This window comes from Xenia sp. Carnegie-2017, unplaced genomic scaffold, assembly GCF_021976095.1.
Source record: "Xenia sp. Carnegie-2017 unplaced genomic scaffold, XeniaSp_v1 HiC_scaffold_21, whole genome shotgun sequence".
Taxonomy (NCBI): Eukaryota; Metazoa; Cnidaria; class Anthozoa; order Malacalcyonacea; family Xeniidae; genus Xenia; species Xenia sp. Carnegie-2017.
The window spans coordinates 9,528,704-9,543,945 of NW_025813484.1; the positions used below are offsets into that span (position 1 = coordinate 9,528,704).

The following is a 15,242-nucleotide window of genomic DNA, read 5'->3' on the forward strand; positions in this document are numbered from 1 at the left end:
GACGTTTCGACAACCTTAGCGGTAGTCATCTTCAGAGTCAAAAAAAGGACTCTATAGTCCTTCTAAGGACTATACCAACCTGGACGATCTACATTTTCAAACATAAGCATGCATATTGCCAATAGGACGCCTCTGTCAACAACCTAGTAAAGATAAAGGCAGTCTAATAAAATTTGTAAAAACTGTAGACATTCTTTTTGTAAAGATAACTGTTAAAAATAGATAAGGTGATCCTAAGCAATGTGCATCCACTGACTGGCTTTCGTAGCTTGTTGGATTTCTGAGGTTTTCCTCCGGCGATACGCCGGTTTCCCTCATCTTTAGAGAATCACTCTAAAGAATAACAAAAAAAGAAGGCCATGTCCAGGGCTTGGATTGTTTAGTTATTTGGGTTAGATTTCTGATCCATTGCAAGAGAAGAGTAGATCCGAGTATCTTTCAGGAGTCAGGTGCATCAGGTGCTTCAGGAGTCAGGAGTCAGTCAGGTTTTAGAGGGAGCGGTTTAATATATTTTCCTGATATTATTGAAATTGTCCACGATCATCATTGTTTTACGCTATATAAGTATTTGTATGTTTAGTTTGAGTAAAAAGTAAACTAAAATTGATATTTTCAACCTTGTTCGATGTATTTTGAAAAAATGGCGAAATCTCATTATGGATATAGTATGCAAAAAAAATTTGCATAATGAAACTTTACATAATCATAACCAATAGATGAGGTAAGCGTTTATTTTTTATTTTTCTTTAACTATAAATTTAGTGATTATTTGTTTATTTTTTAGAATGAGTAGAAGTCTACATATTCGATTTGATAATATCAATGTTGACGGATTTGAGATTATTGACGCTTGTCTACCATTATTTGAATCTATAACGCAAGATGTGAAGAAAGTTGACGAAGGAAAGAAAAAGAAAATCAAAGCCTACTACAAACAACTACAAACATTCAATAAAGTTTGTAAAGGAAACAACATCATATCGTTGAATAGTGTTTTCGAGTATTTTGAAGGTGAAAACATACCTATAACATTATACGAAAAACATCATTACGCACAATGTGAGAGATTAGGGGTTGCTAAAGCATATAAAGATTCATTACATCCAACTATACAACTTGTTATGATGCATGATAAGATGATCGATGCGAAGAATCGGAATGCTTCTTTGCTTGATTTCTTTTTAATGACGCACATGTACTTATACAAAATTCGGTGCAAACTTATTCATAATAAGCGGATACGAACACTTGAACGTATATTTTTACGATGTGTGGGTGTTAGCTATTTGCTTCAGCACGATTCAAGGTTCTATCAAGCATTAATATTTTTTCGGGATCAATTATATGAAAATACATTTTTCCAAAATAATTCCCAAAGACTTTAATGTACATATGTTTGACGAATTTAATAAAAATTGGATTGAGGATGTTATCGATACTAATAACAGGCTAAAAATTAGATTACAAAAAAGTAATTTACATGAAATGACTGCCATAGATGTGACATGTGAGGACCCATATCTTTACAACATGAAACATTTACAGACACAATCCCAACCGTAGTTATGGCGCTGTTACAACATACAGACACAACCCAAACATTAGAAAGACAACGACCGTATCGAGGTAGAAATAGAAAACAAAATACACCTATCGAAACACTACAACAAGATGTTGTTCCTGATAGTAGTAGCGAAGATGATGAAACAATGGATAAAAAGCGGGAAGAACAAAACACAGAATCTATAGGTGAAGAGCCTATGGCTATAGCCCCACCCCCAAATTTATTCGAACCTATTGAAGAAGTGAGCATGGGTATGCCTTCACTTGAAAATACTGAAGGAGAGGTTACATCTGTCATCAATAACGAAAACCAAACAGAATTACAATCTGCTATGCTTGAAACGGTAAATATTGAAAGCGGGTCTATAACTACACCCAGGTTAGAAGCACCAAGTAGTAACACATACGAAGAGATAAATAGTAGCGAAGCGACAATCATTGAAAACGAGCCCCCATCTGCTACCGAATCCTCTGAAGTAATAGATATTGAAGATGATACTCCTCCTTGTAAGTGAGCAAAAACCTCCCTCCCTATGGGGACAAGTGAGTCAGATTCAAATGAAGAAGAGCAAAATATTACAGAAAGAAATCATGCAGCAGATCAAAATGGTAAAGAAACAACACGCTTGGAAAATGAAAATAATGCAGAAACGATGCAATCAGAAAATGGAAATACTGTAGAAACGCTGCACTTAGAAAATGAAAATAATGCAGAAACGATGCAATCAGAAAATGGAAATACTGTAGAAACGCTGCACTTGGAAAATGAAAATAATTTAGTATTACATGAAGTTTGGCACACTACAAAACTCCACTCCACTGTGTAATAGTTCAGTCATTCAGTCATTTCTTTCATGTTAATTCTATCAATATGGCCGATATCAAGGCGTTTGAATATTCAACATTGAAAGTAAGATTATTTCTGTGTATTTACAAACATATGTATTTTTTTAGCGGCCAACACTTACTATAAAGCTATGCTTTGGTTTCAATGCAGCTATTTGTAATGGCGAAGGTTTTATTATTAAAATTTAGTAGATAGAATAAACGTTTCTTTATCGTGTAGGTGCCATACGAGGTTTTGAATAAAAAGTTTAGGACAGCGCAGAAAATTATTGACCGTGAAGTATCCCATGTGTTTGCAGCAAACTCGAATTTGTCGATGATGGTAAAAAGTCAGTCGTTGAAAATGTGTGAAGCGACAAATGCTTTAGACAACGTCATTGATAAACTTCAAATGTTGAAAAAAAAGGTTAATTGGAAATGGTGGTTGTTTTTATTAAATATCTTCCTTAGATAGAAGAGGCTAAAGTTCTTTTGCTCATATTAGTACTATACATAAATATCATCCATAAATGAAATTTTTATGATTTATGTTCATTGACTCATATAAGTTTTGTTGTTTCAAGTGTGTGGAATGTGTAATTGCTGAGGAGAAGTACACAGGCCATCTTCATACACGCTTGGAGCATCTCAAGGAACATGCAGATGAGCAAAAAAGCTCTGTAATTTTGTGGAAAAAGAAACGTGTCGACAGAATGTTAGTTGATCATCTGTTAAGAGCCGGTTACTATGAAACAGCCAGTAAACTGGCAGTTGAAGCCCACATTGAGGTAAAATCTCAACAATGAATGGTATAGCAAGTCTATAAAATCTCATTTTTGCAAATCATTACCTTGCAAGGCATGTCTTTTTACCTGAACTCTTTAAAGAAAAGTTTTGTTGTTTTGGCATAGGATTTGGTTGATGTTGACTTATTTGTAACAGCAAACAAAATTGAGAAAGCTCTTCAAGATCATAATGCAGGTCCTTGCTTAGCATGGTGTCATGAGAACAAGTCAAGATTGAGAAAGTTAAAGGTAGTTAATGATTGAAAATTACAAAATGCTTTTGATTGTTTACATTTATTATAAGTTTTACTTGTTCTCAACAGAGTAACTTGGAGTTCAATGTCAGGACACAAGAATTTATTGAACATATTCGAGCCAACTATAGACAAGAGGCTGTGAGGTAAAGTACGATTTAAGTTAATCCTTGATGTTGATAGAACACATTTGTATGATATTTATTCATTTTTTAGGTATGCTCGTAAGCATTTCAGTTGTGCAGATACTACACCCCCAGAAGAATTAAGAAAGATAATGGTTGTACTTGCATTTTCTCCCTCAAATGTTTGCCAAAAATACAAGGTAATTATATATTTATTACATTTGCCAATGTTTTGACAATGTGACATGTTATACATTCCTTATATAGAATTTTTTTGATCTCCAACGATGGAATGATTTGGCTCAACAGTTTAAACAAGACAATTTTGCCTTACATCATTTAAATATGGATTCAACATTAACAGTCACCTTGCAGACTGGTCTATCTTCCTTAAAAACACCATATCCTTTAATAAAACCACAAACAGTCATGTTTGATCCGTATTATATTAACTTCATCATGCATATCGGGTAAAATTGTTATCAAAGCCTTGACCATCTTGCAAACATTGTGGTGTTGAAGGTTATATGAATGCTGAATGTCCAGTTTGCTCAAAACAATTGCTCGAACTGGCCAATTCATTGCCCTATTCTCACTGTGCTCAATCAAGATTAGTGTGTCCTATATCTGGTGAGGTCATGAATGAAAATAATCCTCCAATGGTTTTACCCAATGGATATGTTTATGGTCAAAATGTAAGTCATTGCTCAAACATTTTTATATATTTATAATTCATTCAAAAATCAACATCTTCTCTTTCAGGCACTTGAAGAGATGGCTCAGAAAAGCAATGGAATTGTCACATGTATGAAGACAAAGTTAAAATTTTTGATGGATGAAGCTGAAAAAGTATATGTTATGTAGTAGAACTGTTGTAATATTTGCAATTATTGTAAATAGGCTTGATATTTATGAACATACATGAGAATCACTTTGAATGACTGCTTTACAAAGTTAAGAACCTGTCACCATTCTGGTCACCATCTGTCACTTTAGGGCAAGAAGTGGAAGCATTCCAACCATGATTCCAACCATGATTGCAACTGATTAATTACGTCATACCCCTGCGTCATACACATTATACATAAATATCCAAGATGGCGGTATCGATGGCAAAGAAGATATTTCCAATGGAAAGTGTTTTTCTACGAGTAGTCAATAACAACATACGATATAAAACTGCCATTAAAGTATTGAAAACTTTTTAACTCATATTTGCGTTGTGTTGTCTATTTAATTTGTTTGGTAGCTTTTTGCAGTGTCCAACTAATCTTTTTCATTCTCATTTTCAACAGCAACAAACTCAAACGGCCTCTTATCATGCTCTTAGGAGACGGTTTTCATCCATGGAACAGCATGAGCCAGTGAGTCGCTTAATCATCATTGTATATTTGAAATAATCTGTTATCGTAAAGTTTCACTCTTTTTTTGTTTTTACTTTCCATTATTTCATTACTTTTGTGATTCCCTTACTTTACAATGGTATCATTTCTTTATTTTTGTAGCCATCCAGTCGTATTAGGGGGAAACATACCTTAACAATGATTCCAGGGGATGGGGTTGGTCCAGAACTGTGTGAGTCTGTAAAGATGGTGTTTGCTGCAGCCGGGGTACCTGTGGAATGGAATGAAATTCCCATAAGGTTTGTAATTTATTGTATAATTTATGCTGATAGCATTATATGCCCTTATGAGAATCGACTTTTTACAGTGATATTGGTGGCTATGGCAACCGACATTCACTGCTAGAAGTTTCAGATTCTTTGAAGAAAACAGGAGTGGCCATTAAAGGTGCATTAACAACTCCAACAAGCATCAACAATCAAGATATTCTTTCACTAAATCATAAAATGAAGTATGGCAGTAAAAATGTCTTATAAAATATATTTTAAAGATAAATTATAAAGAACTGTAATTGATTAACATTTAGGATTGATTTGGATTTATTTGCAAATGTAGTTCATTGTAAGTCATTTCCTGGATTAAAAACAAGGTAAGTGACATTTATGCTATAAATATAAATAAAAATCTGTCATTTTACTGAGTTTCATGTTTTCACATAAATTTTTTAGACATAATAACATTGATGTTATTATAATCAGAGAACAAACAGAGGGAGAATACACAAGTTTAGAACATGAAGTGAGCTAACAATTTCTCAAGCAGCAGAAATTCCTCATGAGAATGTTTAACTGATTTTTTTTGAAATTTCAAAATATAGACTGTTCCTGGTGTTGTTGAAATGATCAAAGTAATTACAAGGAAGAAGTCGGAGAGAATTGCTAAATTTGCATTTGATTATGCAACAATGCATGGAAGAAAGAAAGTTACTGCTATTCATAAAGCTAACATTATGTAGGTTTCTATTGAGATGACATTATCTATACATTAAAGTAAATGGTTTGAACCCGGGAGTATCGTTACATGTTTGTAAATGTAGATCGTCCAGGTAGACTCAGGACTATACCAACCTGGATGATCTACATTTACAAACATATCTATACATTAATAATGAACATTGTTCACTTTTTTGTGTTTTAGGAAAATGGCAGATGGTTTGTTTCTCAAAACTTGTGAAGAAGTATCAAAACTTTACCCAAAAATCCAATTCCAAGGCATGATTGTGGACAACACTTGTATGCAGGTATATTTAAAATTGTATTCACTCCTCTATGGTCACTTTACTTTATTTAAACTTCAAACAGTTTTAATTTAAATATTGATATTTTTACCAACTTTTTCAAAATATGTTAAAAAGAACCTGATATTAATTGTGACTAGCATTAGATTTCAGTGAGATTATTAAAGATATTTGTTTTTAGATGGTCTCCAATCCTCAGCAGTTTGATGTACTTGTTTTACCAAATCTTTATGGTAACATTATTGGGAATGTTGCAACTGGTCTTGTTGGTGGTGCGGTGTTGTTCCAGGCAAAAGTATTGGCAGTCAATTTGCAATATTTGAACCAGTTAGTAGTGCACTATTTATTCAAAATTTTATATCAGACATTCCAAGATGTTATAAGGTATTGTTAATTTTAAGGGTGCAAGACATACATTTGCTCAAATGGCTGGAAGAAATGTTGCAAATCCTACTGCAATGTTGTTATCTGGTGCTGACATGTTGGATCATATCAAGTATGTATTGATTACACATTTATTATGTTGACATCTAGTTAGTATTTATATATGTTTGACCTGTCAAGCTTAAAAGTTCATGCAAGAACGGTTCGCAGTGCAGTTGAAAGGACTATAAGTACAGGAAAGGTATGATGACCAAATTTTCCACCAATGTAGAAAGGAAAGAGTAAAAATTACTAAACTAGAAACATTTTAGTGTTTGACGATGGACATGGGAGGCAGTGCAAGTACATCAGACTTTGTTCAAGCTGTGATATCCAATATTTATTGATCAAAACATCCATTATGCTGAACTCTTTAAAGTAGGTCACTGTATTTAACTGTGCAAGCACAGTGAATTTTATTAATTCAAGTGTCAAAAAAGTTTTTATGTTGAAACATTTGGAACATTACTTTATGAATTTTTATTCTGTTCATTGCCATGCAGGATACTTTATGACAACATATGTTGACCAAAATTATTGCCTAGCTAGTTGTTAGGTAGTTTAAATGCATAAATGTTTTTTAAAATTGCTTATTTGAAACAGACAAACATACATAAACTGTATTTATTTATGAACAAAAGGCTTTAGACTTCAATTGTAAATGGTAAGAAATCGTTATCATCATCAGATCCATTGAGTTGTTGGGCTTTGTGCTGTCATTTTTTAACATCCTTTAATGTCTTTGATAGAAAGTCTAATCCTTCCTAATAATGAAAAAAAGTATGATAAATAATTGGAAAAGAAAGGTAAAAGATCATAAATTGAGACAAACCTCAACACCTTCACCACTTGTAGCAGAACAAGGTTGAATATGCCAATTTCTATCTCGAATGACACTAGATAGTTGCAATAATGAAGCAATCTATAGTAGAAAAGTACTACAGTTGGCAATGATTATTATATAAAAATTGTAATGTTATGTAGAAGTTTGCCTCGTCTGCTCTAGCTGCATTTAATAGATCTTGCTTGTTTGCAAATATTAAAACAGGAACACCAGCTAATTTATCTTCTTCAAGTAATTCTGTGAGTTCCTGCCATTAAGAAAAAATATTTAAACATTACAGAAATTATGAAGGATATTTTCCAGTCATGTGACACATACAAATCCTGTTTCCTCCATGCGTTTTCTATCAGCACTGTCTATGACATATATCTAAAAAAGAAACAGTCATTGAGTTTTTGAAAAAAATCTTCAATTCTGTAAGTCAGCTTTCCTTGCGCTATGAAGGAATTAATACTGTTTACTTAGGAAAATATCATGTTTATGTATGTTGACGATTATTGATGTGTTTCAAGATAAAATACAGCAAATCAGCAACTATTTTGGGATGTAATAATTGATTTTATTACACAACTTTACCAAAACGTCCGTGTTTTCAAAGTAGTTATTCCAATAAGCACGTATACTTTTTTGACCTGCGATGAATAGAAAGTAATAATGATGAATTTCTTGAGATAGGTGTAATGTGAAGAAAGATAATTTATACCTCCTATATCCCAGATATTTAAACGTAATCCTTTAGCTTGAACTGTTTTTATGTTAAAACCCTGTGTTAATGGAGGAGATCACAAATCAGAGAAGTAAATTTTGCATTGATAAAAAAATACAAATTACCTGTGTAGGAGTAACGTTCGAATAATCCTCAGACGCCAAGTGTTTAAGTAAAGTTGTTTTGCCAGCATTGTCCAAACCAAGAAGCAAAATGCGTAATTCTTTTGACTGTGTACTTTTCAATTTTTTTAGCAAAGCAAGAAGCCCCTGTGAAATGTAAAATAAACAAGCTGTATACGAGGTACGAAAGGATAAAATAAATAAGTTAGGATTCTCACCATTTCAAGTAATTTGGACGCAGTCACAGAAAGCTTTTTATTACCAAGGTGATTTTATTACACGGTGTTTATGTATAAAGGCCGAAAGACAATGTTTTCCATCCGTCACAATGATAAAATTTTATTGTCGGCAGTTATTGTAAAAAAATTTTCGTGGCTTATTGTCACCCACAAAATTTTTGCTCTAATAAACTGCTATGTATAGTCTTTGATACGAAGAGCATTGAATTATTTTCAAATATCTTAATTGATATTATTGTTAATCCATTTTATAAAACACATTGACGTAACATCACGTGACGTGAAATTTTTCTATAATATCATTGAAAAATTAGACAGTTAAAACACCTGCTAAGTCCCAAATTTCCATAGCAACTGATCCACACAGCTGCATGATGTATTGAAAGTTAAAAAATGTGAACATCGACGTTCGTGCATGACGATGTAGTGTTAGCTAGTAGTCTCACCTTCTATGTTAATGGCAACTAGGATTTCTGGTAGTGACAACAATGATTCATTACCTTCCATTTCTAGTCCTGGCAATCATTTATCGCGAAATATTGAGGTAGTAGTTAAACCGTTGACTATATTTATTTTTTATTCAATGCGTCATTGAACTTGCTTGAATGTCCATTCTTTAACGCACAAGAAACCTGAAAAGATTTGTTGAAGTAACAAATTGTGAAAACTTTTTATCGAACAAAATGATAAAATATTTGCAGGGTTTCTTTGTTGGGAAAATTTGCTAAGTTCCCGGCTTTAGTTTGCTTGTTATTCATATTGCATTCTATAGATAGAACATTGTTGGTATTTTTTAAAAAAACATATATATTTTATTTTCAGTCAAATCATGAAATGAGCACGAAGAACGATAAAGTGAAACGAAAACGTTTTCATGGTTTTCGCACACTCCTCAATGGTGATCGTCATCAACATCCAAAATTTACAATAACTGATGAAAGTAAATCAACCTCCATATCCCTTGAACATCTTCCCTCAGTATCCTCTCAACCTTTACCTTCTTTATCTCCCCAACATTCACCCTCTTTATCCTCTCAAAATTTATCGTCTTCATCAGTTAAACATTTACCTCCTTTGTCTCCTCAATCTTCATCTCTTGTCTCAAGTTCTTCTTCTTCTCCCCTTTTTATTTCCTCTTCACAATCATCGAGCAGAGTCAACAGGCTTTCTGTTGGTAGAAGCTTTATCTGTATGGAGAAAAACCTTTGTTCAATACCTACAACGCGTTGTGTCTCTTGCGAAAGCCTTCTTACTCGTGAAGGTAGCTTTGATTTGCAAGAAAGAAATGAAACTGGTGAAAGGGATGTTTCTGCCTTTGAAAATGTTCGTCGGAATAGTGGAGATTTCGACAGTAAATCTCAAGAACATTGCAATTTACGAAACCACGACATGTCATTAAAGGATAAAAAGACGGACCTTTTTCAAAATCCTGAAGAATTAAGGTTTGCTGGTTAAAATGTATTATTTTCCTGTGCTGATTCGTAACAATTGTTAAAAAAAAATATTTCAATTTCCAAATGTAGGAGGGCTTTTAAACAAGCGAAAGCGGTCAAGAATTATTCAACAGTTGTTAATTATATGCAACATGTGTTTAGTTCATTGTATACTTTGGCTAAAACATTTAAGGTAATTATTTTTGCATTCGTTGAATTATTTTTCCAATGTACATATGAATAATCCTGTCTCTTTTATTTCACATTTAGGTTAGCGACAACAATTTAGGATGTGGATACAATGTTCAATTTGTTGACGTCGTTTTTCATTTACTCATGAAATTGGTTTGTAAAAATTACTATCATCAACTCCTTTCATTATCGTCAATGATAAATTATTTATTTTTGTAGCCTAGTGATAATCGGAAAACCATTCTTAAGTCTGTTGTTGTTTGTTTGCTGAATAACATCAAAGTGTATGTTGATTTATTCGTCACGCATTGAAGAATTGCTTTGCCCAGTTTTCTTATTTTTTTTTGTAATTCAGAAAACAAGAGAAGGCTCATTTGCTTGGATATTTGATTTTACTGCAGGTTCTCTTCACAGAAACATGTTAAAAAATGTAAATTAAATTGTGCGTCACGTATATCGTTGTTTTTTTATAGAATCCGCAATTTGATAACCCTTCATCGCATCTTATATTTTCAACTCTTTTAAAACAAATGAACTCTCTTTCTGATAGACAACATGAAACATTGGTACATTGGATGTGTAGGTAGGTTGGTGATAATGCTCTAAAATCTGTTTCATATTTGCTGCCAAATTTATGATGTCTCTATAAATATGACAACTTTAGGTTACCTGTTGCAAATTTCAAGGATATTGTCAATCGTCTTAAAGAGGTACATCGATGTTTCTCCTTAAAAGTATGGGGTGGGATGATAAATTGTTGGGATGTTGTAACTTTTGTTTATATTTAGTTTGTTTGTCTGTCACATTTCAAAAAGCATGTTGGTGATTCGTCTTCTCTGAAAGAAACTCGTTCATGGGTGATTTCTGCTGTGAAAATTCTATCTTTATGCAGTGAGTACAAATTTAACATTTCTGACTAAAACAGGTGTCTATACTCTTGTCAATTCGAGGAAGGCAAGAGCAAATGTTGTACTGCTTGTGTAGTAGTATAATGTATGAATCTACATTTCAGATGCGTCTAACTGGGTAAACGAAACACCGATAGTTTCTTACCAATATATGTACATGGTCGAGTTAAATAATCTTAAGTTGGAAGATGAATATAAAAATGGCAGAACAGATCAGGGTAGAATTATTCTTGTTATAGTGACAAGTTTTCTTTATCACTAACTACGTAATGTTTTAATTTTAGGTTTTCATTTTGTCAATTCCCATTCCTACTGACGCTCAATGCCAAACGCTTCCTTTTGCAAAAGGATTCTGAAATACAAATGATAGAAATAGCCAGGGTAGGAATGGTTATTTAAACTTGCTTCTCGTTCTTTGTGAAATAATGGTTGTCTCTAACGTTGCCCTATTTAATTATCTTATGGATGAGGTTTTGTTCACTCGCCAAGTGTATAATGAATGCCTAGGTTTTCTCATAAAATGGTGTTAAGTATAGCATTTCTTGATATATGCAAAGTTATGTTACACCTAAAGATGATACTACAGACTCGAATAAGTTTACAACTATTTTTAGCCTTTGTCGTATGTGACTACAGGTACTGTAGATGGCTGCAGAAAAAATTCTAAAATATAAAACTGCAAGAATCAAAAAGTGTTTAACTATTTTTTTTTTGTTTTTTAGCGGAGCCTTTTGCAAGGTGTTAGAAAACGAAAGCTTCCAGCCGTCAACATGTTGTTTCTTCATCTAAAAATTCGTCGAAATAATCTCATGTTAGATTCATTGAACGAGGTTTGTCATTTTTTTTAAAAGTTTGTTTTCCAAGAGTTGTTTGTACACACGTGTACCACCCGTGCCGAAGTTTTCCCTTAAAAGATTTGATGGATTTGTAAGACGAAATCAAAGATATTCGCTCCTGTTGTTCATACACATGAACAATAAACAATATTACATTTTGCTGATTGGTTCTTGACTCGGATACTAAAGTTGCCGAATTATAAAATCCAAATAACATTTTAATAAACGTGACCGTCATGACGAAAATTTTCAAAATATGAAATTTCACCCTTTTTTTTAAACTCACTTCTTTTGCATGTTCAAGATCTCGTAATTTTTGCTTTTACATGTTTTATAAATTTACAACAAACGTTTAGATTTCTCGGAATCGAGGAAACTTAAAGAAAAAACTAAAAGTTACTTTTGTTGGTGAACCAGGAATTGATATGGGTGGTCTGACTAAAGAATGGTTCATGTTGCTTGTTCGTAAGATTTTCCGACCAAAATATGGTGAGTAATGTCGTCACCTTTATTGAACCTAACTATAAATTAAATTCATCACAAGTAAAGAAACACCATTTGTTAAAAATGCCTCTGTTTGGTTACCTACGAAAAAAGAGCCAAAGAAATGTTTAGTTCGTAACTTGGCCTGTGAATTTATGAATTTCTTTTCGTTTCTGTATTTATTAGGTATGTTTCAGTTCAACGAAAAATCATCCTGTTATTGGTTCACTAACATAGCTGTCGATAATCTTGCTGAATTTAATCTTGTTGGAGTTGTATCTTCTTTAACTTGGTTTAGATATTTAGTAGTGTAAACCATCATTGTTTCCTTGCAATTCCTTAATGACATTGTAGTTGATGGGTTTAGCTGTGTACAATTCAACTATACTAGATATTCGATTTCCATTATGTTGCTACAAAAAGTTGCTGAGTCCTCCTGTAGTTCCATATGATCCTAATACAACAGTTGGGATCACTAAACTAACTCTTCGTGATCTAAAAGAAGTAAACCCGGTGAGAAAATTATTCTTCGTCTGATGTTATCCTATGGCAAACTATTATTTTTAAATTTTCAGGAACTTGGTAAAGGTTTACAAGAACTTCTAAACTACGAAGGAAATGTTGAGGAAGATATATGTCAGACATTTCAGGTTATTTCATATCAGTTGATAATTTGACACTTTTATTGTTATAATTCACCAGCGAAAGTTACGAAATAATTGATTTTCGAACTTATTTCTACGAAATGCTCCATAGGTATCTTTTTCCCGCTTTGGATCTGTTGTAACTGAAGATTTAGTTGAAAATGGTCATTTGATTCCAGTAACGAATGACAACAGACGAGGTTAGACGATGTAATTAATTATTTACATTTATGCAGTTTGATACTAGTATTGAAAAGGCATCATAGCTTTTTTCAAATAACTAAAAGTTCACTTGCTCAAATTTCAGATTATGTTGACCTATATGTGGACCATATTCTTAATAAATCAATACAGGCTCAGTTTAATGCATTCTATTATGGATTCCACAGTGTTTGTGCATCAAATGCTCTTATTGTACGTATCAATATATGTGATTTTATGCCCATTATGATGAAGTTCAACCTTTATTTATCCTTTCTGAATTTTTATCAGATGTTACGTCCAGAGGAAGTTGAAATGTTAGTCTGCGGAAATCCTGTAATAAACATGAAGGAACTGCGTAAAGTTACAATCTATGATGCTTATTCAAAACATGACCAAATCATCAGGTTTCTTTGTACTTTGATGGATTTCCATTTTCATGGTTGTATTGCTGACAAATGTCTTTTAGATATTTTTGGGACATCGTTGAAAACTTCTCTGATTCTCTGAAGAGAAAACTATTACGATTCTGTACAGGAAGCGATCGTATTCCAGTCGGTGGAATGTTGGAAATGGATTTCAAGATTACGAGGACGGTTAAAGTTAGCGAAGAGATGTAGGCTTTTAATTTTTTTGGATTTATTTATTTCATCGTTGGTAATCTTTGAGCATGAATTTGCTATTGAAAAACATCAGTCATTCATAGAGCGATGAATTAAATAGCAAGATACGTCTATCATGTTTAGGTTACCTATGGCACACACCTGTTTTAATCAGCTTTGTCTACCAAAGTACAAGACCAAACAGCAGTTAAAGAAGAAATTGACGATTGCTATTTCGAATTCAGAAGGCTTTGGTATTGAATGAATACTAACTCCAGTTGAAAGTTGTGCTATGATTGACAATAGGGAGTTTTAGCAGAGCCTACGAGTACGACTACGAGTACGATTTACGTCATTTTGGCGCGAAAACATTGTTGCGACAACAAAAACACGTAGCCGTCATCAATCTGAGTACGATGTTTTGTAAAAAATTCGTAGTCGCGACTACGATGTCTTTTTAAGGAAAGAAAGTAGGTATATTTCTTCATTCTGTAAGAAATTACTTTACAGTACTATTTTCGAGCATCCAGGCTTTAATATAGAACCCTTTTTGAACGCAGATGTACATTAAAAAGGAAAATATGACCTGCAAAACTTTCATGTATTTCGTACGCAAAGTGAAAGGTAAACAAGCAATAAAATAGTACAAATATATCGTACATAAAACTTAAAATAGTGAAGATTTTTCAGTCTAAAGAGTCCTGTATTCTCGCAAAACCAGTATTATCGATTCTTTGATATCATTATTGACAAATAGAGCCGTAGCTGCTTCGCAAACGTCGGTGTTTTACACAATAAAAAGGCTCGTACTGTTGTTTACAACTAAAGCAAAATTTTGACGAAGCGACAACGACAACAACCTTCCTCGTGCCATTCCCTTACACGGTCAATTTTCGTACTCGTTCTCGTAGTCGTACTCTTGCTAAAACTCCCTAATGAACTTGATGAGCACACGTGCTGTTTATGAAAGAATTGTACAAACATAATTGTTTGTCTCTATCATTTTCAAAAGAATACATTAGTAGTAGCTAATTATCAATTAGTTGCTGATATATCACCAAACAAACAATATAAATGCATATAAATGTATATATTTATACTATCCTTTCAGTCATTCTGCTTTCTTCGCGCGCCTTATTTTAACAATTATGGTTTTTGATTTGTTACATCTGTAGCGCGAAGTTCTGCATTAATATTTGTTTGACAAGATTTTTATGGTAATTTTTTTTGCAATAAATACTACAAATTAGGTTGGAATGGTACTTGAAATTGTCCATGTGTTTACAACGAATTCTCTGGTCTCATGGTTTTCGAGGTTGCGAAGTGGAGGCTCAAACCCTTCTAGAAGATGTAGTAACTATGCTAAGTATGACTTAGGAAATGGAAAAATAAAAAGTAGTGTGAAATAATGCGACAC

General features: G+C 33.1%; 4 protein-coding genes and 1 long non-coding RNA gene across 5 annotated transcripts in view; 4 read left to right on the forward strand and 1 right to left on the reverse strand.

The window, feature by feature from the left end:
- The window catches only part of LOC124444974, a 68,368-nt gene extending 67,469 nt beyond the window's left edge, over positions 1–899 (forward strand). Inside the window, exon 2 of the long non-coding RNA XR_006948070.1 lies at positions 785–899. This is a non-coding gene — a long non-coding RNA (uncharacterized LOC124444974). The remainder of the gene's footprint in view (positions 1–784) is intronic.
- A 1,500-nt stretch (positions 900–2,399) lies between these two features.
- LOC124444959 (E3 ubiquitin-protein transferase MAEA-like) lies at positions 2,400–4,490 on the forward strand. Its single transcript, XM_046995669.1, has 9 exons — positions 2,400–2,473; positions 2,630–2,815; positions 2,973–3,176; positions 3,300–3,422; positions 3,497–3,573; positions 3,644–3,752; positions 3,820–3,953; positions 4,058–4,247; positions 4,315–4,490. Exons 1-9 carry the CDS (start codon positions 2,435–2,437, stop codon positions 4,414–4,416), a joined length of 1,164 nt encoding a protein of 387 aa, XP_046851625.1. The 5' UTR covers positions 2,400–2,434; the 3' UTR covers positions 4,417–4,490.
- Positions 4,491–4,535: 45 nt separating this feature from the next.
- Positions 4,536–7,312, forward strand: LOC124444958 (isocitrate dehydrogenase [NAD] subunit beta, mitochondrial-like). The gene is given in 13 exon segments (XM_046995668.1): positions 4,536–4,742; positions 4,848–4,916; positions 5,058–5,194; positions 5,263–5,406; positions 5,482–5,544; positions 5,624–5,693; positions 5,773–5,906; positions 6,093–6,195; positions 6,374–6,464; positions 6,467–6,519; positions 6,594–6,688; positions 6,757–6,817; positions 6,888–7,312. Coding segments are annotated over 13 exon segments (1,188 nt in total). The 5' UTR covers positions 4,536–4,649; the 3' UTR covers positions 6,963–7,312.
- Positions 6,995–8,612, reverse strand: LOC124444964 (ADP-ribosylation factor-like protein 3). Its single transcript, XM_046995676.1, has 8 exons — positions 8,506–8,612; positions 8,291–8,434; positions 8,163–8,223; positions 8,036–8,091; positions 7,778–7,828; positions 7,608–7,706; positions 7,448–7,537; positions 6,995–7,379 (listed from the first exon to the last, which is right to left on the reverse strand). The coding sequence occupies exons 1-8, from the start codon at positions 8,506–8,508 to the stop codon at positions 7,332–7,334; spliced, it is 552 nt and encodes a 183-aa protein (XP_046851632.1). The 5' UTR covers positions 8,509–8,612; the 3' UTR covers positions 6,995–7,331.
- Positions 8,613–8,743: 131 nt separating this feature from the next.
- LOC124444966 (probable E3 ubiquitin-protein ligase HECTD2) lies at positions 8,744–14,197 on the forward strand. The gene is given in 22 exon segments (XM_046995678.1): positions 8,744–9,070; positions 9,349–9,968; positions 10,050–10,152; positions 10,230–10,304; positions 10,371–10,435; positions 10,507–10,552; positions 10,625–10,734; positions 10,816–10,861; positions 10,940–11,042; positions 11,164–11,253; positions 11,256–11,304; positions 11,344–11,440; positions 11,782–11,889; positions 12,252–12,384; positions 12,565–12,653; positions 12,733–12,891; positions 12,954–13,028; positions 13,135–13,222; positions 13,330–13,436; positions 13,515–13,630; positions 13,693–13,839; positions 13,970–14,197. Coding segments are annotated over 22 exon segments (2,640 nt in total). The 5' UTR covers positions 8,744–8,977; the 3' UTR covers positions 14,091–14,197.
- Positions 14,198–15,242: the final 1,045 nt, after the last annotated feature.

Coding starts and splice junctions, on each gene's coding strand:
- LOC124444964 (XM_046995676.1), bottom strand. Junction 8,092..8,162: donor AAATATCTGGGATATAGGAG/GTATAAATTATC, acceptor TATTCATCGCAG/GTCAAAAAAGTATACGTGCT. Junction 7,538..7,607: donor ATGCAGCTAGAGCAGACGAG/GCAAACTTCTAC, acceptor TTTCTACTATAG/ATTGCTTCATTATTGCAACT.
- LOC124444959 (XM_046995669.1), top strand. CDS start 2,435: ATGGCCGATATCAAGGCGTTTGAATATTCAACATTGAAA. Junction 2,816..2,972: donor TTCAAATGTTGAAAAAAAAG/GTTAATTGGAAA, acceptor TGTTGTTTCAAG/TGTGTGGAATGTGTAATTGC. Junction 3,753..3,819: donor ATGTTTGCCAAAAATACAAG/GTAATTATATAT, acceptor TTCCTTATATAG/AATTTTTTTGATCTCCAACG.